This window comes from Gallus gallus, chromosome 4, assembly GCF_016699485.2.
Source record: "Gallus gallus isolate bGalGal1 chromosome 4, bGalGal1.mat.broiler.GRCg7b, whole genome shotgun sequence".
In the NCBI taxonomy this organism is placed as follows: Eukaryota; Metazoa; Chordata; class Aves; order Galliformes; family Phasianidae; genus Gallus; species Gallus gallus.
Window position 1 is genome coordinate 79,063,680 of NC_052535.1, and position 25,208 is coordinate 79,088,887.

Sequence of the window (25,208 nt, forward strand, 5' to 3'; positions counted from 1 at the left end):
GGCTGAATTACTGTAAGACCTCTGCCTGACTCTCTCCCTGACCACGGCTTCTGCCCAAGTGCCTGCTGATTAATGTGCCCTTCAGCAAATGAGATAGGCTCTGTCTGATCAGATTAGTTCCTGTTCATTGGAGAAACTGAGCATCAATCACGTTCTAATCAGAGCTCGAGAACATTGATTTTTTTTTTGTAAGCAGCCTCACCATCAGGTTCTATCATTGCCTGTGCTAACTCCTTAATAATGACAAAATTAATAAAAACTATTTTATCCCAAGTAACAAGCATGCTTTCATTTTTAAATGAACAACCTTTTCACTTTAACTTGTCATTGTAAACTCTGCAAAGGATAGAAGTAACATGTTTAGAACTGCAATTATTACTGCTATGAATATGAATTAATACCATAAACATTATATTACAGCATCTCTTAGGAATACCACTGTTAGTAAGCATTGCTTACATTTAGCAGAAGGGTTTTGTTGAAAAACACACACCAAAAGGATCAAAGTAAGTGACTTAACTATCCAAATGAACTGTTCTCTAATAGCTGCTGGTACCCAAATATAATGTAAATTATGATCCACCAAAGCCAAAATAATCTTGTTGTGTGTAGCAAAATGATAAAATGTTGTGCACAGAAGCAAGAAGCTCAGAAGATTGAACATGAATTTCGTCACCTCAAAAGATGAACATCAGCACTGGTATATTTGACTCTTAAAAAGAAACAACCGAACTAGAGCGGACCCTTATCTTTTGTCAAACACTGCCAGCTACTCTACAGAATGCTTCCTTACACTTGAGAGCAGCATATTGTGCTTAGTGACAGATCTGGTAATTGTGCAAGGCTAACAACCCCCTGATGTTTGGGCAGTACAACAAATTAAGCCCTCACAGTGCAAGGCTCCCACTTAATAATTACTTACTGCACTGATCTTTCTGATCTGTCAGGTAGGAGCTAAAATATTACACTCATTTTACATCCTACTATTAAATAAAACTTGTGTTATTAGCAGGCAGCCATTCAGATAGTGGTCTCGCTTCATCAGTGTGGATGGCAGCACTTCATGTGACAAAGGGAGAAGGATTCTGGGCCATGCGGCTGCCCATCCTGCACAACACACTGCGAACTCCCACTGAGGATAGGCAAAATGGTCTGAAAGGACCTGAAATGGCCTGAATATCTGTTCAGTTTTCAGAATATGTGAATTATTTGATTTGTTTCTGTTCATCGCAGGGCAGCTGGACTAGATGACCTTTAAAAGTCCCAACTTAACATTTCTATTATTCAATGACTGTGTGGTTCTTCAGTATCAGATTTAGGCAGCGATCAGCACCACTGAAAGGCTTTTACTTTGGTATTTCCAGTAGAACCAAACTACCAAGCAGGACCGAGCAGTACTCAGAATCTCTGGAGTCAACCCATCCACTCATGCATGACGCTGGGAGGTCAGACAGAAGCTCCAAAACCTGACTCTTCCCCTCTATTTTTGTGGGTTGTTCCCACTTTCTGACCACACTGAAAACAAGTGCTGGCTCCCAAGGTGCACTCATAATCTAGGAAGCATGTTGCCCAGGGTGGTCCATCTACATCTTTTTAAATGGCCTGCAGTTTGTATCATGGAGTATACTCAACACTGAGTTAATCCTTGTGAGCAAATATTACTGAGGCATGCATTATCATTAGCACTTAGCTAGATCCTCTTCTTCCCTATACATGCCTCCATGATATATTTAGTAGAAGAGAGTATAACCTTGGCTCCTCTTTTACTAGACAAAATCTCGCCCTCTCCTCTCTGCAGAGTAGCTGTCCATGTGCCTGAACAGCTCGTCTGCCTTCCAGATGAGGGACAAGAAAAGTCATGGAATGAAACCCCAGCATAATGTCAGCACTGCTCCTCTCTCTGCAGGATATCCCAGCCTAGCCCACACAAGGACCACATGTGTCTTTTTCCCAGCTGCTCTACACTCAGTCTCACTGTCCTTGCCCAATCCAGGTGGGCAGGCCTGCTCCCTGTGACACGAGATGGGCTGTTTTCACAAAAGGCAAGGCTAAGTGAGCTGAAGGCACAGTTCCAAGCTCTCTGAGCATGCCAAACGGATTGGCAGCACTTGCATTTGGCTCCCAGCTGTGCTGAGCCAAGGAGTCACTGTGTGCCATGCAAACCTGGCTCATTCCCTCTCTGTCACATGCATTCTGCAGTCTGCTAATCCCTTCCACGGTGTATGAATGTCCCCGTGAGTTGTTTCCAATTGGTAAAATGGAGTTTTGTGCTTTCATTCAGCTAAAATCATCGCCTTACATTATACTCCTGGATTCACTCATTTTTATCATCCCAGTCCTTTAGGCTGCTCAGCTCTTAAAATGCAATATTCCCACTGCCCAAAGTACCACCACCACCTGCTAGCAGTAGAGCATTGCCGAATTTCACCCTCCCTGTCTCTCCTCATTTGTGCCAGAATGTCTTGTGAAAAGGTTTAACATGATGCTGTGGTCATGAACTGGGTTTTGTAAATGCAGGATCACACAAGCTTTCTCAGTACACTGGTGAGGTTGTGTGCTTCACGTGTAGTCTTTTCAATTCTTGCAGCCCACCTACAGTTTTGGCAAAAATGGACTGAATTTGAAGTTGTTTTTTTTTTTCCCCATAAGGCATGAGCCAAGATTAAAAATGTATGTATGCATCAAGTCCAAGGATGCTGGAGACACAGCAACACCAATAACCACGCACCTTTTATCAGCCTGAGCACAAGCATGCAGAGATGGAAATTTATATGCAAAATAACCATACATAATACCTTACTTTCTGAGTGGTCCACCTTATGGAGGGTGCCTCTTTTGCTAAATCAAGACAACGACGGACATAAGGATAGATTACCTGTCTGATCCATTCCATGCACATTCAAACTTGTCAAAGATGCAGTCGTTTTCATAGAGGGAACACAACTTGCTCCTAAGGTAATCGTGAACCTGTTTTGTAGAAAACAACAGCTGTTATTCATGAAACAGCACAACCAACTCCAAAGCCAGTCCCCCGCTCTCTGCTTTATCTCCTACAGTCATTTGCAAATTATGCCGTGCCGATTGGTAACTCTGCAGAAGATATTGTGTTTAAAGAAGCTATCCATGCCTTCCCACAACCCAATTAACCAGGTGCTGCAGAATTATTGCTGCGGGAAGGCATGAAGCATACCTCCCTCAGCAGGCTGCAAACCACCCCTCCGCAACACACTTGTTTCTTGCTTGGGTGATTTTCTCAATGCCAGCCTAATTCCCAAAGATGTTTCACCACCTGATGCCCTGGATGTGCTAATTAATGTGCACGAAATCTAATTTAAATTGTAACAAATATGTCATATTCCAGGATAAGTGGATTATCACTTCCTGTGGCAGAAAGAACCTGGCTCTATTAAAAGAACCTGTCGTGTGTGGCAGTACATATATTTAGGTAAGGTATTTCAGAAGCAAAATACAGCACAAGGCTGCAGTTCCATTGGCTGCAAATTAGAACACTATTTTAGCCCAAAGACATTTACTATTTGGCTGAGACTTAAAAACAACACTGTACATTCTCACATAAATACTTGAAAAGTGGGATTAACCAGGAGAAGACTTCTCCTCTGGGTTGACTAAGAGTTCTCATATCACAGTCACAGAATGGCCTTGGTTGGAAGGGACCTCAAGGATCATGAATCTCCAACCCCCCGCCGGGCAGGGCCACCAACCTCCCCATTTACTAGACCAGGTTGCCCAGGGCCTCATTCAACCTGGCCTTGAACACCTCCAGGGACGGGGCATCTACAACCTCTCTGGGCAGCCCGTTCCAGCACCTCACCACTCTCCTGGTAAAGAACTTCCCCCTAACATCCAACCTAAATCTTCCCTCTTTCAACTTAAAACCGTTCCCCCTTGTCCTGCCGTTATCTACCCTTTCAAAGAGTTGACTCCCTTCCTGTTTATAGGCTCCCTTCAGGTACTGAAAGGCTGCAATGAGGTCACCCCGCAGTCTTCTCCAGGCTGAATAAGCCCAGCTCCCTCAGCCTGTCCTCATAGAGGAGGTGCTCCAGCCCCCTGATCATCTTTGTGGCCCTTCTCTGGACCCTCTCCAACATCTCTCTGTCTTTCTCGTACTGGGGGCTCCATACCTGGACACAGTATTCCAGATGGGGCCTCACAAGAGCAGAGTAGAGAGGGACAATCACCTCCCTGTCCCTGCTGGCCACCCCTCTCATGATGGAGCCCAGGATACCATTTGCTTTCCGAGCTGCAAGAGCACACTGCTGGCTCATGTTAAGTTTGTCATCCATCAGGACCCCCAGGTCCTTCTCTGCAGAGCTGCTCTCAAGGACTGCTCCTTCCAGTCTGTATAGATGCCTGGGGTTCCTCCGGCCCAAGTGCAAAACCCTGCACTTTGCCGTGTTGAACCTCATTAGGTTCACCTGGGCCCACCTTTCAAGTCTGTCAAGGCCCCTCTGAATGGCATCCCTTCCTTCCTCCATGTCAACCGCACCACTCAGCTTGGTGTCGTCAGCAAATTTGCTGAGGGTGCACTTGATTCCATCGTTGAGGTCATTGATAATGATGTTAAAGAGCACCAGTCCCAAGACAGACCCCTGGGGGACTCTGCTCATTACTGGCCTCCACCTGGACGTAGAACCATTGACCACCACCCTCTGTCTGAGGCCTTTCAACCAATTTCTCATCCAATGAGTGGTCCACCCATCAAATCCACATCCCTCCAATTTGGAGATAAGGATGTGGTGGGGGACCATGTCAAAGGCCTTGGTCAAGTCCAGGTAAATGACATCAGTCGCCTTCCCCTCATCCACCAACACCGTCACTCCATCATAGAAGGCCACAAGATTGGTTAAGCATGACCTTCCCCTGGTGAAGCCATGCTGGCTGTCTCGGATCGCACGCTCATTCCTCATGTGATAGAGCATGTCATCCAGGAGGATCTGTTCCATGATCTTCCCAGGCACAGAGGTGAGACTCACCGGCCTGTAGTTCCTCGGGTCCTCCTTGATCCCTTTCTTGTAAATGGGAGTGACATCGCCCTTCCTCCAGTCATCTGGGACCTCGCCTGACAGCCATGACTTCTCAAATATGATGGAAAGTGGCTCGGCAACCACCTCAGCCAGCTCCTTCAGAACCCTGGGATGCACACCATCCGGCCCCAAAGACTTGTACTCATCCAGTCTCATGAGGTGGTCTTGGACTTGCTCTGCCCTAACAGTGGGGGTAGGTTTACCCCCCTGGTCCCCACCTGGAGGCTTGGGGGTGCAGGGCTCAGGGACGTGAGAAAGACTGGAATCCTGGACACCAGTGAAGACTGAGGCAAAGAACTCATTCAGTACCTCAGCTTTCTCTTCATCCATTGAAGCCAGTTCTCCTTTTAAATTTACTAAAGAAGGTACATCCGTTATGGCCTGTCTCTTCTGGCCAATGTACCTGTAGAATGTCTTCTTATTGTTTTTTCACATCCCTCGCCAAGTTCAGTTCTACCTGCGCCTTGGCTTTCCTGATCCTATGTATGCAAGCCCGGACAGCATCCCTGTACTCTTCCCAGGTGACATGCCCTTGTTTCCAGAGCCTGTATGCACCTTTCTTCACCCCAGCAGCTCCTTGCCAAGTCATGCCAGTTTCCTATCTCATCTGCCCATTTTCCTATTCAGAAGGATGGAGACCTCTTGTGCTTTCAGGAGGGCGTTCTTGAAGAGATCATCATAGAGACAGATCTCATGCAAACTGTTTCAGCCCTTTGCTGAATTTGATTCGTTATCCTTCTGGATGATTGGTTTCCTTTTGCATGGAAATAATGAGCTAGAGAATCCCTGCCTAGGTGAATTTATGGATGTGCTCTCATTCCTGGTGTTTTCTTCTAGATGTTTCAGAAACCATAAAACAAAGCTGTGTGGAGGGCCTCTGGGGAGACACAAAAACCCGACAGCCAAGGGCACTGCTGAGCTCTGGCACAGGGGCACTGGTTTTCTGTGTCCGTGCAGACTGCTCTGTTCATGGCCATCTGAATAAGGGTATATTGACTGCAGTTCTTCCTGCACACACTCAGTACTCTCCTCTGCCCTGAGGAGCATTCACCTCATAGGTCACAATATTTAGAACTGATGCCGTTTATTGCACCCCTTGCAATTAAATCCTTTCATTTTCTCTTTACTTAGAGCCCTTTTGTGCTACCACAATCATTTATAGAATTGGAGTTCTTTCCATTATCACGTTTGTGAGCTCCCAATACATGGAAGAAACACAAAGGTTAGGGCAGGTAAAGAAAGCAGATCATATCTGCCTGCTGACTGCCATTTCTAGGCCTCCCTGGTTCCCACTTCCAGCAGCCATCTGTCATGACCACTGTAATGCACACACACCCTTTGCAATGCGTGTCCGATCCTGCAGCTCAGAGCTGCGCCTTTCATCAGCTCTGCCAAGAAGCATTTTGCATATTCTCTCTCGGTTGTCTTGCTGATTTCCTCAAAGTCTCATCCCCTTTTTCTTGGCTGACTGCCACTGGCCTGGGACAGCAGCTTGCTCTTCCCACTGGCCCTTTGGTCACCACATTTGACCACATTCAGACCCTCAGAGCCTAGGAAAATCTACCAGAAAACACTTAACTTTCACCTTGCTTTTATGCTCATCTGCCACAATAGACTGGGGGTAAAATCAGATTTGCTTCGTCTGTACATATCGTTCTTACCACATCCCAACCCCAATCAAATTCATTACTAACCCCAGGCAGCCTCCCCTCCTTCACTGCACTGTTTTAGGTCAGACCTTCATGGAATTATCAGGTCATTTTCTGTTACAGAATTACACAGCAATATGACTACGTGGGGAGCTATTTCACTGGGACTGGCTATTCACAATCGGGAACTGTGCTTAAGTGACACATTAGTGCAAATCCCTATACAATAAACCCTGCCAAAAGCAGATCAAGCTATTATCAGCTCCAAACACCTTCACCTCTGGTAGCTGCTGGTATGGTTCTGCTGAAATCGTTCACCTGGGCACAAAGAACAGAGCGTCCTTTCAGGCAGGGATGCCTTGCAATGTTCAAGCACCAGCAACTCTATTGTATTGCTCTCTGTGCTGTCCAGAGCACCACACTCTGCCTACTTTTTTTCTTCTACATGAAGCATAAACAGAAGAAAATCATGCTTGAATCACTGTCAGCAGATAAAGCGTTTCTGCAACAGCTGCTCGATGCAGTAGCAGTCTTTGGACCACAGCACTGTTAAGAACTTGTAGGAGGAATTTGGTTTTTTTTGAGACACTAAAATTCTATCTCAATAATAAAGCATTTCAGTAATAAACTCTGCTCTTCCTTACAGTCTTGTGGGGAAATCTCCTATCATGGCTTGCTGCTTTGTGAGCCTTTCAGTTAGACGATATCTAAGTGGCTACCAAAAGGTTGATGAAATTACAAAGACAGCCTTTAAATGGCATACACATTATCAGAATTCTGTAGATACATAACCTAAAATATTAGGTTTATTTGTTGCCTTCAGGTGATCCACCACGAAATCTTGAGAGATGTACAAATTTCTGTATGAGATTTAAGTGAGTTTCCCCTAAGAAAGAAACAACTTTATAATAAGAACTACTTTTTTTTTGGTCTTTCTCTGCAGTTGAAAAAAGATCAGAGGTTGCTGAGAGCGGCTGGACTGTGTGAATCCTACACAGCCCTACGTTATGGGCTTCCTAAGGCCTCTGAGCTGTGGAATCTTCACTCTTTACAAAACTAAAGGCAACCCCTGGATTAAAGTAAAGCTGCCAGAACACAGTTCTGTTTTCAGGTGTTTGTTGTTCTTTGTTCTGATTGCGATAACCAGTACTGAAAAATTTACATTATAATCAATTTTCACATCTCAGCATGGAGAAATGTAACTTTTTAATTGGCCCCACTGTTGGGTGTCAGACTGATTTAAAGGCGGCCAGCTTGTTTCATAGCTACCAACAGGAGGAAATAAAAGCTGATGTCAAAGGCAAGATGAACAGGTTGGCTTGACCAGCTATTCCTCTCTGGGGAGAAGGTTGCCTACTCCATTAGCATAAATATAAAATAATATGTTATCTAAGTTCCTAAAATCTGAGATACAATTCTGTTCTATAAAACACTGTCTCACTCTTACCCTCCCCACTTGATTTTTGCAGCGTATCAACATTTCAAGTACATTTAGCACTGCAAATACTGCCATTTTCAGAGCAAGACCAATTCTGTCATTTTAAAGATACACAGACTCAGAGTTCCCAATGCTAACGGGAGATACAGCACAGGGTATCCATTGAAATGCAATGGGTACACTGGAAAACACTGCTCACTTTGTCTACTGAACACCTCCAGTATTACCAATGCCAAATGTTGGTTGCTTTGACAAGACCCACCACCAAATTCTCCTTATATATTATTTTAAAAATAATCTGAATAGTAGTTACTGTGAACTGCTGTGCCCCACCTGCCACTAGACATGAAGTTCCACAGTACTGCAGGACCATCTCTACGTATAAGCCAGATGAATGACATTTTCCCTTCTTTTCGTACTCTTCTGTAGGAAGCTTAGCAGCTTTTTCTCACTGCACATTTGTTACAAGCATTTTCTGTGTCCCAGGCACATTTTCCCTTTTGAAGGCAGTCACAGAATGTAAGCTCAGACCTCCACTGCCAACTAGAGCAGATGTCAGAGCACAAACACAGTGCTGGCTGCAGCCACTGGCATTTTGTCTGGATAACATCACAACGAATTCAGGCAACCAGATGTGCCTGTCTGGCATTCACAAAGTGCTGTGTCAGTGGTAATGATAGGATTTAACAACGATCTCTTTTAGAACTAGGCACAAGAGAGAAATGCACAGTGAAGGTTTGAAAAAAAAGTTCTGAAATGATAAAGGTGTAAACTCTCAGCAGTCCCAGAGGGAGCAGCACGTTAATCAATTCACAACATCCTTTCCTCACTTTCTTTCAAATGTTAATAGTAGAATACATCAACTGAAAATGGATGCCAAAGTGAAGAGATGATTTCCCTTGTTGGAAGCATTGTTTCTTTCAAGAGCCCATTCCACACTGTTACCCTGATTCCCTAGGAGTTGCACATCTTTCTTTACTACTGCTGAAATTGTCCTTTTGCAACTGCAAGGATTCCACCATCAGGACTTTAATCACACTGATTAACAACTCTTAACTTGCAGCTCCTCAGGCCAAGCAGAAAAAGCTTAAGAAAACCTTCAGTTTTTTAGTAGAGAGATGTTTTTCTATTGTTGTGTTTCAACGAGAAGGAGGTCAGTAGGAGATACCTACCTGGTACGTTTCTACAGGCTTTGTTTCCATGTTCAGATCCCAAACCTTGACAGTGAGGTAATCTCTTGTTAGCATGTATCTACCGCTGTGACTGAATTTGACATCTGACACTGAAGAGATAATTTCTGAAAAAAATGATCTGTTACTGGGGTCTTCTGGTTCTTCATAAACTGTTTAAAGAAAAAGAAGCAAGGGAGAGATCAGAATTCTATAGAAGAAACACTCTGTTACACAATCTACTGTGTATTTCTTGTGAAACAAGGTAATCCAATATACAGATGTACACAAAATAGAAATAATTCTATGCCTGACACCTTTATCCTTTCTCTTATATCATTATATGAAGATGAAGATTATCTTACCTTCACATAAAAATACAAACTGTAAACTTCAAATTTACAGCAATTAACCTTATCATTATGGTCGAAAAGCATCTCTTTGGGAAACTACATAAATATACCATGTAGTTGACTACAGTCTCAGAACATCAAGGCAGTTCATCTATGGGCATCTTTCCTGGGGTTCCCACATCCTGTTTTCTGACACATAACCAAAGTGCAGGTGTTCCTGTCACACAGAAGGTGTACAGGGGCCTTGGCATCCCTGTCTGGCTGTCTACAATAATGATATTGATGATTCACATTGAATTGCTGTAATTGAAATAACTGTTTTTTGTGGACCTCACCTCATTCGTTACAAGCCCATTATACTAACCAAGATCTCTTCATCCTTCCCCAAAAATCCTGCACTAACTCTAGCCCTGCCAGAGCCCAGAACCGAGGAGACCAGGTGGTGCTGGTGTCAGGTCCTATAGCTGGTTAAAGAGAGCTAAGGCATAACTCAACTCCTACAGGAGCCCCAGGCCATTCTGTGGCCTTTCTGCAGAACTCTGTAGCCCTGTGATTCAAATGACCCGATGTGTTGAAGTTCAGTAGGAAGTCAGAATTTCAGACGTTCAGTTATCAGTAATATCACAGAATCATAGAATTACCAAGGTTGGAAAAGACCTCTAAGATCATCCAACCGTCCAACCGTTCACCTATCACCATTATTTCCACTAAACCATGTCCTTCAGTACAGCATCTAAACATTTGTTTAACACCTCCCGGGACTGTGAATCAGTATTGTTCTGGCACCTATGTCTAGATTTGGCAGTTTGGTGAGCCTGACTTCCAAGTTTCAAAAGCAGGAGAAGAAAAGCCATTTCATTGAATCAGCATCCTTAAGGTTGGAAAGTATCTCCAAGACCATCAAATCCAACCGTTGACCCAGCACCACCATGCCCTCTAAGATGAGATGTGCCGAAAGTAGAACAACTTTTTGCTGTCAGTCAAGACAGACTTTTTTGTGTAGTCCATTGGAATGTTTTTTTTCTCAATTCATTTATCTATGGCTATGATTCAGCCTGTTGAAAGTTGAAAGCCTGTTATACTTTCCATCAGGTGAAATAATGTTCAGCAGAAAGCTAAGGGTGAGTATGTGGGCGAGGGATGAGGGGGTAATGCAAAAAAACGATGGGCAATTTTCTTTGGGGGTGGGCAGCAGAATGCAGCCAGGCATGCACATGGGAATAAGGACTATATTTGTACATGTACAACACTTCTAAATAGCTCTGAACTACTTCAAAAGAGGGAGAAAAACTTTTCAGACAGACTGTAAAGCAACTTTAAATAGCTCTTAAAAAATTTGCCTAGACATTCTGCAAAGTAGGTATTTTGTAATTATCCTGTCAGATTTTCAATAGAATTCTGACGAGCACGAAGCAATTATCATTTCTCATACCTCTTGCCTTTAATCTGTCCAAACTATGTACTTGGCTGGCAAGAATTTCATCCTCCTAATTATGATGTGAAGTTGCCATCAAAACCAGAAAAGAAAAAGAAAACCTAACTGAACTACACCTTCATTTACAGCTTAGATTGTTTTTCTCTGTTCTGTGTGTCTCATCCAACTGCCAGTGATTAGAAGAGAAGTAATATTTGTACCTGGATGCTCTGTGTTTTGTTAATTAATGAGATTAAGCCATTTCATCCCTTATCTGCACTGTTTATTGCTTTTCTAGCCTCACCACAGTAAGTATTAGAACGACTTAGATTAATTAAGCTGCACAAACTACTGCAGGCATGAAAGCCCAATATCACTGCAGAAAGGCAGCAATTCCACGAGCAGAATTTCTTTGCAGATATCTCCTATAGTCAGCATAACTAAACCAGGAGAATTGTTAAAGGAAATCAGGAGTAACTCTCAGTGTTACAGAGGAAGTGCAGCAACTACAGTACGCCTAACAACCAGAGTAGGGCATTGAGCGGCCTCGGGAAATGAAGGTGAGATAGAGCACTTACAGCTCAGCTGTTTGTGGGTTAGCATCAATGTAGGGGAACAAGCACACTGCAAAAAGGCACACTGTCAGTTCAGAATGGCTAATAAAGCTAAGCAATTGGAGACAGAACAGCAGTGAAGGCCATGTACCAGGTATGTTAGTTCAGGCAAGCAATACAGATCTTGTTGGACTAGAATTTGGAATCTGAACTTCACTGAGATTTGACTGCAACGTCTGCTACACTCCTCAATTGATTTCTTGATTAATTTCTAGGGCAGACACCATTCCTGCAATGTGTAGTCCCTTTCTGCCAGGCCTCCTGCTCCCAAGTTGAAAACCAGGTTAGCTTTGCACAGAAGTAATTCCACACTTTGGGCAGAAGAATGGGCTGGGAGAGGAATACTTGCCAGAGCAACGTTTTCCTGAATCCTGAAGAAAGCCCGAGGCATAAAAATATGTTCTGTCTCAAAAGGAACTGCCATCTTCTGAAAACCTCTCATCTCATTTAAAAAATAATGATTCTTACTGTGCCTTGGGCTTCTAGGACCTAATGTAGACTATCACTGGCTGAGAAAGGCACTGCCACAGCGTGCACTTGCTGTGCAGAAATATATGCAGATATCTACAGTTTTATCACAGGAAAGTGACCAATCACACAGCACCACTGCACACACCACTGAAGAACAGCAAGTAGACTGTAACTAAGTGATGTTTTAGGAGTCAACCAGCTATGAAACCCTACCAATAGACAAAATATAACTTCAGCTTCAGAAAATAAAAGATCTCGTGTCCTCAGAAAATACTTTTCTCTTTCTTTTGTTGGTCCCATTTCCAAAGTTACTGTTTTGTTTGCAGGTCTGAGCTTTTATCACCACAGGGTCTAAATTCTGGCATATGTTGTACAGGAACTGTTGAGTCATGGCCTGAACCACTGATTGAGTGCCTGGGGAAAGGACCCGCTCAGCCTGGAGAGCACAGGTAAAGGCAATTCAGCTGTGTGACCAGAAGGGGTGGAGCCTGGCTGCACCTCTCTTAGACATCATTTAAGGGCTGACTGCCACTGAGAAGTGGTTGGAGATCCCTTCTTTGGGGGGGGTCTTTCCTGTGGGCCTGAATCTTCAGAAATGGGTGAGCACCTTTACTTTTCCTTTGCAATACCATCCTATCTGTGCTAGTCCTTCTGCTGTTATACTCCCGTATTGCCCTTCCACCGTGTGACTGCAACATATGTGAACTTTAAAAAACAATAATACTAAAGGTGGCTTATGTGGTAGGTGCAGCATCACAGTCCAAAAAAGCACACACAATCCTGTATTCCTCCCCAAATCACCATAAGGAATACATTAAAGGACCTTGGCTAACGCCTCAGCATTTTCAGAGCTCCTCCCACATTCCTGTTCCTCTTGCCTTCACTACTACCCAGATGAAACAGAAACACAAGCTCCTCACAACACTGCTGCAAGAGAGGTGGTTCCCAAATTCAAAAGAGAATAATGTCTTTCAAAGCACAAAGAAGAAAAGATCTGTTTAAAGGGAAGGCAATAACAGTTCTGAGGTAATATGGAGCAAGGGGTTAGAAAAGCTATCTACTTAATATAATGAAAGTTTATCTGGAGCTACTTTTTATTTTCTCCAGGAATTTATAAATGTATAGGGGTTGATGGGATAAAAGAAAAGCCAAGTATATTCAGTTAAACAAACCTTTCATTGCTTTTGAAGTGGAGAAATGTAGAGTATAAGCTTTGGCAAAATGTTGTTATCATGGCCTGAGCACTTCATAACTGCAAGGGTTTATTGTGAAGTGTCAGTAAACAAAACAAATAGAGAAAGAGAGCTGGTGAGGGGAAGGCTCTGATAATAACTGTGTACTTCTTGAGGCATGAAAACAGGAACCTTGAAGATGTTTGTTACTACCAGCCAAAAGCAGAACTGTAGACAAATACAGCTTTTTGCTATTACAAAGCCAAACAGATTTAAAAAGAAAACCAAAGATGAATCACGTCTGTGTGTATTTCAGAACACATGATTAGCTGAAAAGAAAACAAAAACACCTAAAGATGATGCCTTAGCAGCTTCACAGAGTTGGTAAGAAATTTAACAGGATAAAATTATAACCAGCCTTACAAAATGATTCTGTATCATAGAACAGAGGTTCTCCTGAAGCTTCTCTATTAAAAGGCAAAAACTTTCCAAAGCTTCTTCCTAGAGAATACTGTTAATAGTCTGTATTCTGCCCTGAGAACATCTATTTGTACAGAAAAAATGGAGGAAAAAGTGAAACTGGACCACTGACTCCTCACTGCTCCTCCTGTTCAAAAAACAAAAACAAAAACAAAAAAACATGCCATAGATATCGAAATGATAACAGTGTCTACATTTTCACACGTACAGTCGATGCCAAATCCTTTGAGTGCCATTACTTAGGCTGAAGTACCTGGAAATCCTGTACCATGAGCTCCCAGCTCCCTGCCTCCCTCCAAAGACAGCTAACAGATGTACAACATTCCCCCATTCTCCAGCTCCTGCTCAAGGGCCACAGCTACAAACTGGTGAAGACAGTTTGGGGAACCCCAGAAAAAAAGGCAGGGCAACTGATGAGGAGGGAGGGGACTGCAGAGACCAGAGCCACAAAAGATGCTGGAACAATACAGGGAATCATTTGCTTTGTCCTGCCATGAACACAGACTGCAGCTAGGCTGAATTAAGGACTTCTTGCAGATAACCCCCAGGTTACACACAAACACACACAATAGGTGTTTTTCAACCGGATACACATGTACTGGTGGTGGGTCAGGTATTCTCTCAGTGGGCTTCAAGTTACACCAGCACAGAAAACAGATGCGGTCCCAGGCCGAACAATTTCTCATCTAAATTAAGTCTCTCTTTCGGTCAGATCCCAAATGGAAATGGCTGCAACACCTGAGAGAAATGTGCAGAAAATGGTAATGGAGATGAAGGAATCGCCCTTCTGAACAGCGTGGCCATGGCAGCTTACCAAAGGGACAAGAGCAAAGATGCTCCTTGACAGTTGATAAACAAGAACCTCAAACATTCTTTTCTTTTCTGGACTACGTGGTTATACTAATGAAAACTTTCTCATAAAATATGATTCTAAGCTGAAAATGTCACTTATGACTGACGCACACTAATAAATTTAGATGGTAAATTAGCACAGATTCCCAGGAAAGCTGTGATTTGCCCAAAATCTGAGCTAAATGTCAAAGTTACATAAAAATATGAACACTTTTTTTAAACTGTTTTCCACCACAGAAAACATGAGACCATCAGGATTTTTTTTATTATTTTTTATTTTTTTTTTAATGCATGTGTGCCATTTAGATTCAATATGCTCACATCTTGAGTTACACTCAGTTCTGGCCTTATCTCTAAACTGGGAAAGGACCAAAGACACAAAAAGAGGCAACAGCAATCACCAAAGCATCAAATGAGCAGAGAACAGCTAAATAGAATGGGAATCCTCAGTCTAGACTGCTCTGAGAGGTCTGTAATTTTGAGTGGCACAGGATGGATGGATAGGGAACGACAGGTACCCTTGTACATGTCTGTTCCAATCAACAAGCAGGGGTCACCAAGGGGAACTAGGAAAGGGTAAGTACAGAACAGGTGGGAGCAGACAGTTCTCCACACTATGCCTCATTAAGTTACAGAAGATTTCACTGACAAATATTGGGAATGGTAAAAAATTATACGAGGCTCAAAAATAAATGCACAAGTTCAAGGAATAAAAAATCCATTTGAGCTCCATGAAATGCTCGTAAATTCATTCTTGCTAGCGTCTCTGAACCTCAAGTTTTCAACAGTAAACTGCAAAGGATAAAGATTATATATTTGCTCCATTCTTACATTTTCTGTTATGCTTCAGAGCTGCCAAGATCTGGTTTAAATCTCTGGTTTACCCACAGATAGTCATTAATATTCAGTTTTAAATCCACTTTAGGATTTCATACTAAAATGTTCCTGAGTTCATTATGAGCAAACCAAAATCAGCTGCAATGCTCCCTTTGAAATTCATGATATCTTCATGCCTTTTTAGTTTCACTGCTTATGATGATAGTTTGATTTACCATTATTATTCACTTTATCTTTCACTACCTCTGAATGTCATATTGTCTGCTGTTAAGACAACCCAGTTGTATATCCACCTCCTGCAGAAATCGTCTCTCAAGATCAGGGTATATTGCTAGCATGAAAATCCTGTCTTTCTGTTCCACAAGGATTAATACAGATGTGCAGGTGTGGGAACTGTTTAGTCCAACTTCACATGCAGGCTACAATACATTTATCAGGTAAGACATGACATATAAATAGCCAATCATAAGTACTAGACATCTGATATTATTACAGGTGGGTGCCTTAGGTTCAGCTGGGATTAAATTGTTCTCTTCAGGGTGTTTGGTATGATGCTAAGTTGTGGTTCTAGGAGAACTACAATGTTGATAACACACCAGTGTTTATAGTTGCTGCTAAGCAATGTTGTACAGAGCCGAGGCCATGTGCAGCAATGGGCCGAAGATGCTGGGAGGGAATGGAATAAGGACAGCTGACTTAAACTGGCCAAAGAGATATTCCATACCATATGACACCAGTGCAGGAGGAGTTTTGAACGGGGTGGGAATTCAGCTCGTCCTCTTCCACTGCTCTGGGGGCTGGCTGGGCATCTGCCAGGGAGGTGAGCAATTCCTTGTGTATTGTTATATACATGTATATAACAAGAATATACGTATATTGAAAACATATATATAACAAGAATATACACATGAAGAGAAGGATTGTGACATGCATATACATGCCATAATTATTATCCTTTCCCTTTTCTCTATCTTAGTAAACAGTTTTATCTCAACCCACACATTCCACTTTGTGGGTTCTTTTTTTCGATTCTCCCCCCATCCCACTGGGAAGGGGGTAGTTAGCAAGCAACCATGTGGTGCAGAGCCACCTGCCAGCTTAAACCACAGCAGTCAGTCATTCTGTATTTGCTCATCCTCTTTCAATCTGAAAAAAAAAAAAAGCTTCTTTTTTTAATTTGATTTTCTTCTTCTTTTTATAAAATTCAGAGGGCAGCTCTTCATTCCCTGTTCACTTACACATCATTTTCCATCTCTGAGCAAGGGTAAGTTTCAGATGCCACCCCCACACCTCAAGACTGAAATTCCACCTACCACAGAGCATTCCTTTATCCAGTGACCTGTTATTAAAACTGGGCTTCTCATCAATACCTCTAGAGAATCTGACTTTTAGAAGTGGAGTCCCAAATCAATATTTAAGAATCTGTTTTACCATCTGTGGCGAGTTGCTGCAGCTTGTCACAAACCACAAGGGATAGTGCATTAGTGCTGAAAGGCAAAGCCAGATCAATAGCGAAGGATCAGTGGGTGGGAGCTTCACTATGGAGCTGCTTACATTAATGTAACTTTGCCAGTGAGTTTGTTAATAAAGAGAAATGGTGCTAAAAGAGCAAGGAAGTGAAAAAAACATGAGGCTAATCTGGAGGAACAATCATCTTTAAACCTCAGTCTCACAAAGGCTTACATGCTTGTTTAATGCTGTGTGTTGTGAGCAATGCCATGGAAGGTAATGGAACATGAAACTACTCCTGTACAGCCAAATTCATGCATACGTCTTTCCCATCTTGATATACAAGGTTAGCAATAAGTGATTTTTTTTCCCCAGTGAAACAGGATCTTGAAAAAATAATGCTGATTTGAAGAGATATTGAAAAGCAGTATTTGTTGCTATTAAAAAAATTAAGCAAACAAACCAGGAATTTTAATAGTCTGAATAATTAAAGGAATCTTACAGCAATTATTTGCTTTATCTGAGTGCAGTTGGGGGAGAGGAGTTAATGAAACACCTCTTCAATCATAAACCAGTCACCACTGCTTCAGGCTTTTCTTTCTTCCTACTGTTTGATAGCTAGAAGTACATAAATCAGTCTTTTTCTTACTCTGATTTAATTTCAACATACCTTGCATAACTGGAGGAAATACTATACAGACATAATTGTATTTCTGTAGAAGCTAGAAGCATTTCCTCATCTTCATTGCCCATATTTTGAATGTCTTTATTATACCCCCATATAAACTGAGCAGAATGGAAGCTCTGGAGCCCATGCTGAAGGCAATCTTCTACCACATTTCAATGAGATTTTTGCACAAGGAAAGATCCAATCCAGTACATATTTACTATGTGTAGAATTAAAATAACACATCCTTCATAGCAGTCATAATTACAATATTATCAGGATGCAGGCACAGTTTTTCATTGGGTATATGAAACCAGCAATGAATATGCCTTTGTAGTGCACACTTAGAAAATAAATCCAGAACTAGGATAAGGGCAACAAACTTTTATTAAAGCGTGGAATTAAATCGTTACGGAAGCTCAGATAAGTCCCCTTCCTGTCATTCAAAACCTTGCAGATTTTGCCCAAATGGACATTACTTTGACAGTGGCTTCTCAATGCACAAAGGGAGAATGCTGGCTGTCTCTCCCTCAGATGGTAATTTGACATGAAACCAGATGCAGAAATAGAAAGCGTATTTCCAATGTAAAGCTCACATAAAAGAAAAACAAGTTGTCTCTTTTCCAGTCATACAATAAGCATCATTCATTTGGAAAGGTCAATATTAATTAGCAAATCCAGCAGGGATACTCTGTCACAGGCTTTTTTGTGCTTCTGGTTGTTCTCTGTTGCAAATGAAAGATAATCCATATTCAGTTAGAGGTCTGAAAGCTGTCTTGTCTCTGTAATTGCAATCTCCCTTAAAAGGTTAGTAAACATCACTCATTTAACTTTTTTAATTCAACACATTCAAATACATTCTCCTCGATTTCTGTTTTGGCTGCTTCCACAGTCCAGAATTCTGAAGTTTAAAATCAAGACAATCTTTAAATAACCAGCACATAACCAAACTCAGTTAACTGCCAGACTGATAAGATAGTGTAATGTATATGAGTGGAAGGGCTGGCAATTTCATGTCCAAATTTCAACTAAAAACGTGGTCACAGAAAGCAGAGGACACTGCCACATATTTGGATCCCAAGCCAAACCTGAAGTTCACTGTGTGTTGCTCAGAAGACCGGCTCATATCTTTAAGACATCAATTAACTCTGCTATGATTTTATAGCTGTAACGCTTTGCATCTTTCAGGAGGAGTCCAGAGAAGATGACTGCTAGGACTGCTTGTCATCTGTAAATGAACCTCTACTTCAAGTAAGGGGGAGGATGACCCCAAAGTTTCTATTCTAAAGACCACCATGGAAATAGAGGCAATAAATCTGAAACTGAATGTTCTTCTTCACTGAAATATTTTTTTTCTAAATTTTACATGTGGGCAATGGATAATTGGAAACAATTTTTTTAGTCTACAAAGACATTAAGAAATGAACACTAAAAAAATGCTTAAAGCAACATATGACATTTAAGCAGATTACATCTTCTGAAGTATGCAATAACTGCAAGATATTAAGGCTATTACACTGAATATCAATAAGAGTTATACTCCAGTGACTTAAATTTCCATGCTGCATAAATATACAGCTTCCATTTTCCACTTAATTCTGAGCTTAGAAATTCTGACAAACTATTGGAGAAGCCCATCATTTCTTTCCAGCTTCACATGCTCGAGCTGTTTTCTCTCACTGCCTGCTTCACCGCATCATGTGCTGAAATAGCAATATGTACCTACCTAGTCTACAAGCTGTTTGGAAGAATGTATCTTCCAGCACCTTTATAACGAATTCTGAACACAGTGTTAGTGAGACAAATCAAAACAAATTAGCAACTATTCATTAATCAAACAGTTGTGCTTTAAATTGCTGTAAGAATTCTTCATTCAGAAGAATCATAATGCATCAATAGCCTTTAACTTGCCTTCTTTGTTAACTGAATATTTTGTATGACAATTTCTGGAATTAGGGACAGGTTCCTCTGTTTCTTGGATGCTTCTAACTGGCTGCTCTAACAATGAGATTATTTCAGCTGTTAGCTCCCCTTGTTTTCCAGCTCTCACAGATTCCCTGTATACTGCCTTTATCCATTGCACTGCCACACATTGCCTGAATTACACCTCAAAGAAAACCTCATTATTCCATATTATTTACATGAATATTTTAATATTGATATAAATATTAATCTTATTTCATAATATTTAAATAAATTCCCCATTTCTTGCTGCTGGATTCTGACTTTCATAACCATTTTAGATCTTTACCTACAACCCTATAGATTGCAAAAACACTTTCTTCCTCTAATATTCTAAATAAGAAGGGTCGTGAGCCTTTTTTCTCCTCCTCTCCAGAAAATTTTGATGGAATTATCTCCCACTATTTGCCAAGTCTGACAATAAAATGAAGCAGTATTATGTATGTATCTCTCCTACAGTTGCAGATTGGGCTCTCCTGGATATCCATTTGTAATGGCCACATATGTTTTGCTTCTGATTGCTCACCCAGCATTGTATGATCTATTAAAGAGGTGTTATAAGAAGCAGTTTCAGGTAGTCTATTAGAAAAACAACATATTTTATCATACCTTATCGGTATCTCAATGACCATTTAAAACTCAGCTACTGACCTGATATTCTTTCAATGCCTTATGGATGGATTTGGTAGTTTGAAACAGTTTTTCTGTGGGACAGAGGTCCCCACTACAACTCATCACACAGATTGGCAGCTTGCTAATAAATCTCAGCCCAGGCACCAAAGATAAGCAGATACAGAAGTCTCTTCCATATCAGAGCCATGAAAGATTAATATGGGAAACCTTGTAGCATTGCTGTCACTAATGCTGAATAGAGAGATTTCACTACTGAATTTAGCAAAACAGAGATCTTCAACAACAATATAATTTATTAACATCTTGTGCCAGTGACTTCTACTACAGATATTAACTTTGCCATTTATTTATACAGTATAACACAGTAATTATTTGTAGCACACTCTAGACTTGTAGAAATGGAGAGGCCCTTCCTCCAAAAGCTGCAAGAGACATTAGCCTAACCACAGAGATTTGTATAACAAGAGGTCTTGGAAAAGAATAAATCCAGAAGTTCACAACATATCCTCAGCATCCAGGTATTTTTATAAGATTTATATTGGACCTTGTATCCCTAAAAATATGTATGTTTACCACAATCTCAGCATCTGAAGTGCAGATTGTCACGAAGAAAGTAGAGTTGCATGGCAGAACATGAGGGTTTACAGTGACTACAGTCATAGGTACTTTGTTTGGAAAGTTATGCCAGTCATGAATATGAAAGGTGTGAAGACAAGTTGAGCTAGGAATGTAAGGTGTCAATCATGCAAGTGCACCATGTACAAAACAACAGTAAAGAGGAATCAGATCCAACAAGAACGTACTAGAGAGGTGATCATGCAAGCATTTGATTTCCCAGACTGATTTGAAAGATATATCCTTTTTTGGTTGCTACAGGCTTTACACCATTAGTTTTGCATGCTTCTGAGAGCTACACTGAAATCACTCCAGTCAGCAGGTCTGCTTTTAATGCTTTTAATGCTTTGAAAGTTCTACTATTACCTTCTCAATTTTGTATAGTACATGCTGTACACATTTGGCTTCTCAATGAGCTTTACTTCAGCTCAGTGCAGCAATGCTACATTAAATGGCTATTTTCTAACTCATAGATCTGGAAAATAGGGTTTAATCAATGACCATTAGACCTTGCGCTCCCTTCTGGCATAAAATGCCTTCTTTCATTGAGGGTTACTGTATTCTTGTTTTAATAAGTTATGATTGGCACATGGCACTGAATTACAGGGGTAAGAAGGACATATTAGTAGGGAGAAATGAAAGTATTATGGGACAGGATAACTCACAACAATGCACCAGATTAGGCTGTGCTTGCATTTTACTTCATAGTATTGATTCCTCCTACATGTATGAGGGCATACAGTGAACAAAAGTAAAACACTTCTCTGCTTAGGAAATTATCCTGAAAGTTTATTTTCTTCAGTTGGATATCACAACCTAAGAGGTTCTGAGCACGTGCAGTTCTCCTTGCAGCCAAAAGGTCTTCTCCTAGGCTCTTTACTATATCTACATCAGTTAAAAAAAAATAGCTGTGCTAAGTCTGTGCAGTGCTTAAGTCTCACTTAAATCTTCAACTATTTTCTTTTCCCTGTCCTACTAATAAGACCCACCTACCAAAAGGTTCAGATACAAACTGACTGATACAAAACCACTTACATGACCCCTGCACTAAGAAAATTTCTCCCAGATTTCCTTCCCAATGATTGAACATTGCCAAAGACAGGGAAGACCTGATTCTATGGGATAAAAGTGTTCTAGAAGTCCAGTCCTGAAGGTGCAAAACCACCACAGCTCATTGGGTTCTCAGCTCCTCATTGGAAACTACCACATGACACAATATCTGCTGTTTTTCAGTCCTAGAAGATAAGGAATAAAAAGATTGATTGCAAAAGGAAAAGCACCTGGGCATGCCAGGGTAGTGGTGGCATAACCTATATTCTGTCTTACCAGCAAGACATTACAAACGTACATTTTCCTTCATCCCTTTGTTTGAGGACAGCCTCACACTCTACTTCTTTGTTCTTAGGTAGGCTTCAAACACAAATGGTCGTGAATTAGAGGCTCCATCTCAAAGTCTTACTGGCTATATAAAAGCACATTAAGACATGACATCTATGAGAACACAGTATGGTGTTTCTGGTGGTTTTTGTTTCTAGGAGTTTTTATTTAAGTTGCCTGATTACTGAAGAAGCATCACAGAATCACAAACCTGTTGAGGATGGAAAGGAACAACACAAAGTACATCTGGAGTAAACATAAGGAAGGACTTACGCTTGGAATGTTTGTCACAGAGGGCTGATGCTCTCATGTCACAGAGTCTCAGGGAGCCTTTGCTGCTGCTGTAGACAAAGAGATTGCAGTGATGGGGATGAAACTCAGAGGCTGTAATTACTTCTGTCAGGTCCTCCATATTGGCTGGCTTTATATCTACAATGTCTGAATGGAAGTTTCATTAAGGAAAATTGAGTTGTTTGCAGGTGACTCTTACAGCCTTCTTGAAAGAAGCACAGTGACCAGGAAAGCATCCATAAATTTAATACTCTTAGATAAAGATGTTCTAGATGGGGGCATTTGTTTGCCTCGTCTATACAATACCAACCAGTATTGGATAACACTTTTACAGCAGATGTCATGAGTAGTTAACATTTGCCCATGCTGTGCACATACGGACATCAAAGAAATAGTATTTCAGATTTGGAATTCCCACCTTCAATAAACTAAGAGAGAGTTGGTAGCAAAATCTCCTATATTTGACATTGACATTATTGCTGTACCCCAGATAATACTGATAGATAGAGAACAATGTACAACTCAGATCTGCCACTCCAGGAAAGATTCGATGGCTTTTATAAACATGCATCTTAATCTAAACAGTATGTATGCCTTAAGTTAAAAGCCTCAAACAACAAACATGTATTTTTGCAAAGGTAAATGTGTACAAAACCAGAACTTAGGTAAACAATTTTGTGTACATATCTAATACTATAATTTACTTTCTTTAAAAAAAAATGGTTTTGCAAAAAAAAATAAAAATTGAGCACAGTGTTGATTTTGCTGCCCAGATTCTAATACTTTCAAAAGTATTAGAAATTTCATTATTCTTTTCACCTAAAAGATGCTCACTACTGAAATCAATATTAATTTTTGTAATAATCCAGAACTATACATCTGTATCACTTAAATAGACATAATCTGGAACAAAATAAACAACGAAAGTGTAGTTTCCCAAGGACAGATCTGTCAGTTGGAACACCAGAGATGATCCACACCAAGCGTGGCTCACTTGAGGCCTTCCCAGTATGTATCCACCCATACATGCTACCTACTTTGGTGAATAACCTAGTAAGCATTTATTTCAAGGAGAAGGCCAGCCTGTGGAAGATTGCTGATAAAGAATGAACGAATCTCATGAGGAAGCTGCAAGAAAGCAGTATACATAACATGAAAGAAGGGTGCATATGTAAAGCAGTGTATTTAAATAAGATTGTGCATTTTCACATGGCCGTTAGCAATCTGCTGTAGATAAGCCATCCAAATGTTAACAAATCCTTCGAAGAAGAAGAAGAGTAACATTACCCTATTTTACTGATGAGGCTCAGAGAGACAGAAAACTATTTGCATAAGATCACATGGGAAATGCACAACAGAACAAACTCAGATCTACTGAGCCCCACTTCAGTGCCCTAACCACAAATCATCTCAGTGCCTGGATTCCCCAAACATAAAATTTGAATCAGCTGACATTCAAAATTTAAACAACTCAGAGGATAAGATAAATGAGAAAATCTGCTTTACCAATGGCAAGAGAAATCACATCTCAATGATACTAGGCTGGTTTCTGTTCCCTCTGTTCACATTTCCAAATGGAAGACTTTTAATTGATTTCTGCGGGAGTAGGGTTCAGTCTACCACCAACTTTATATTCTATACTTTCATCTTTCCAAAAGTGCATATTTAGAGACACTACAGTAGAATTAAACATAACAATACAAAAGATTCTGCGATAATTATTTTGAGGAATTTGCATAGACAAATACCACACACTGACTATTCTACACCACACGGTTTTAAAAGGAAAGCATCAGCAAGATTATGAATACTTTGTGACATTCAGTAACAACTGGGAATGAATTAATGTTTCACTTCAACTGCATTCCCTCTTGCACTTTCACATCCATCTCCAATAATCCACCATGATTAATATTAGTGCAATGAATATTAAGATGTAGCTACACTGATTTACCTAATCTTATAAATTATCACCAAATCGTCTTGAAAATTAATAGGAAAAAAAATAACCTTTATTCGGTTATTTATATTTTGTGTATCTGTCTCAAGAAATACATTTAAGTAAAAGCAATTGCTTTCAGTGATTGAATTGCTTTCAGGAGTTCAGAGGAATTACAGTAACTCAATAAAAGAATTTCACCTCTCAGCACAGAGATGAATAATTGCTGAGTGATGAGAAAGATATAAAAAATAAATAGAGTATGTGAACAGTCATGGAAAGTATCATTTTTCTGGATGCCATAGACAATGTTGACAAATTTCCCTTCATTGTATGAAATGAATAACCCTATGCCGAATAATGAAATTAAGTATTCCATTTGCCTGCCAGAAAAGCATAAAATACTTGAAACAGACTGTATTTCCAGATGCGATCTAAATCTCCACTGAGGAAAAAACTCATTGCCTACTGAGGATCATGGAGAAAACACACCACAGGAAACTCATTGTTTCATCAGATTTAGAAAAAAAAAAAACAACTAACACTTGTATTAAAGGAAATAATCAAAGGAATAGAGAGCTGTGGAAGATATTTACTCCAATAAGTAGATGGAAAAACAGCTTTTGCTTTGACAGCTACAGAACCCAGTGTATCAAATGAAGAGCGTATCACACAAAAGAATATTTTCCTCCTCTTGTGATTTTTGCCATCTATTTGAAAACAATCAAATACAGCTTGACATGTGATGTGTGGGAACTGTATTTAAACTAGTATGACATGG

At 40.7% G+C, this 25,208-nt stretch overlaps 1 protein-coding gene across 16 annotated transcripts in view; it reads right to left on the reverse strand.

Annotated features, from left to right (window-relative positions):
* Positions 1-25,208, reverse strand: part of PPP2R2C (protein phosphatase 2 regulatory subunit Bgamma) — a 175,922-nt gene that overhangs the window by 7,729 nt on the left and 142,985 nt on the right. For all 16 annotated transcript variants that reach the window (XM_420804.7, XM_046940679.1, XM_046940673.1 and 13 more), the window contains 3 exons: positions 22,471-22,635; positions 9,305-9,474; positions 2,876-2,967 (listed from right to left, as the gene is read on the reverse strand). In XM_420804.7, coding sequence (XP_420804.1) covers positions 2,876-2,967; positions 9,305-9,474; positions 22,471-22,635 — 427 coding nt within the window. The remainder of the gene's footprint in view (positions 1-2,875; positions 2,968-9,304; positions 9,475-22,470; positions 22,636-25,208) is intronic.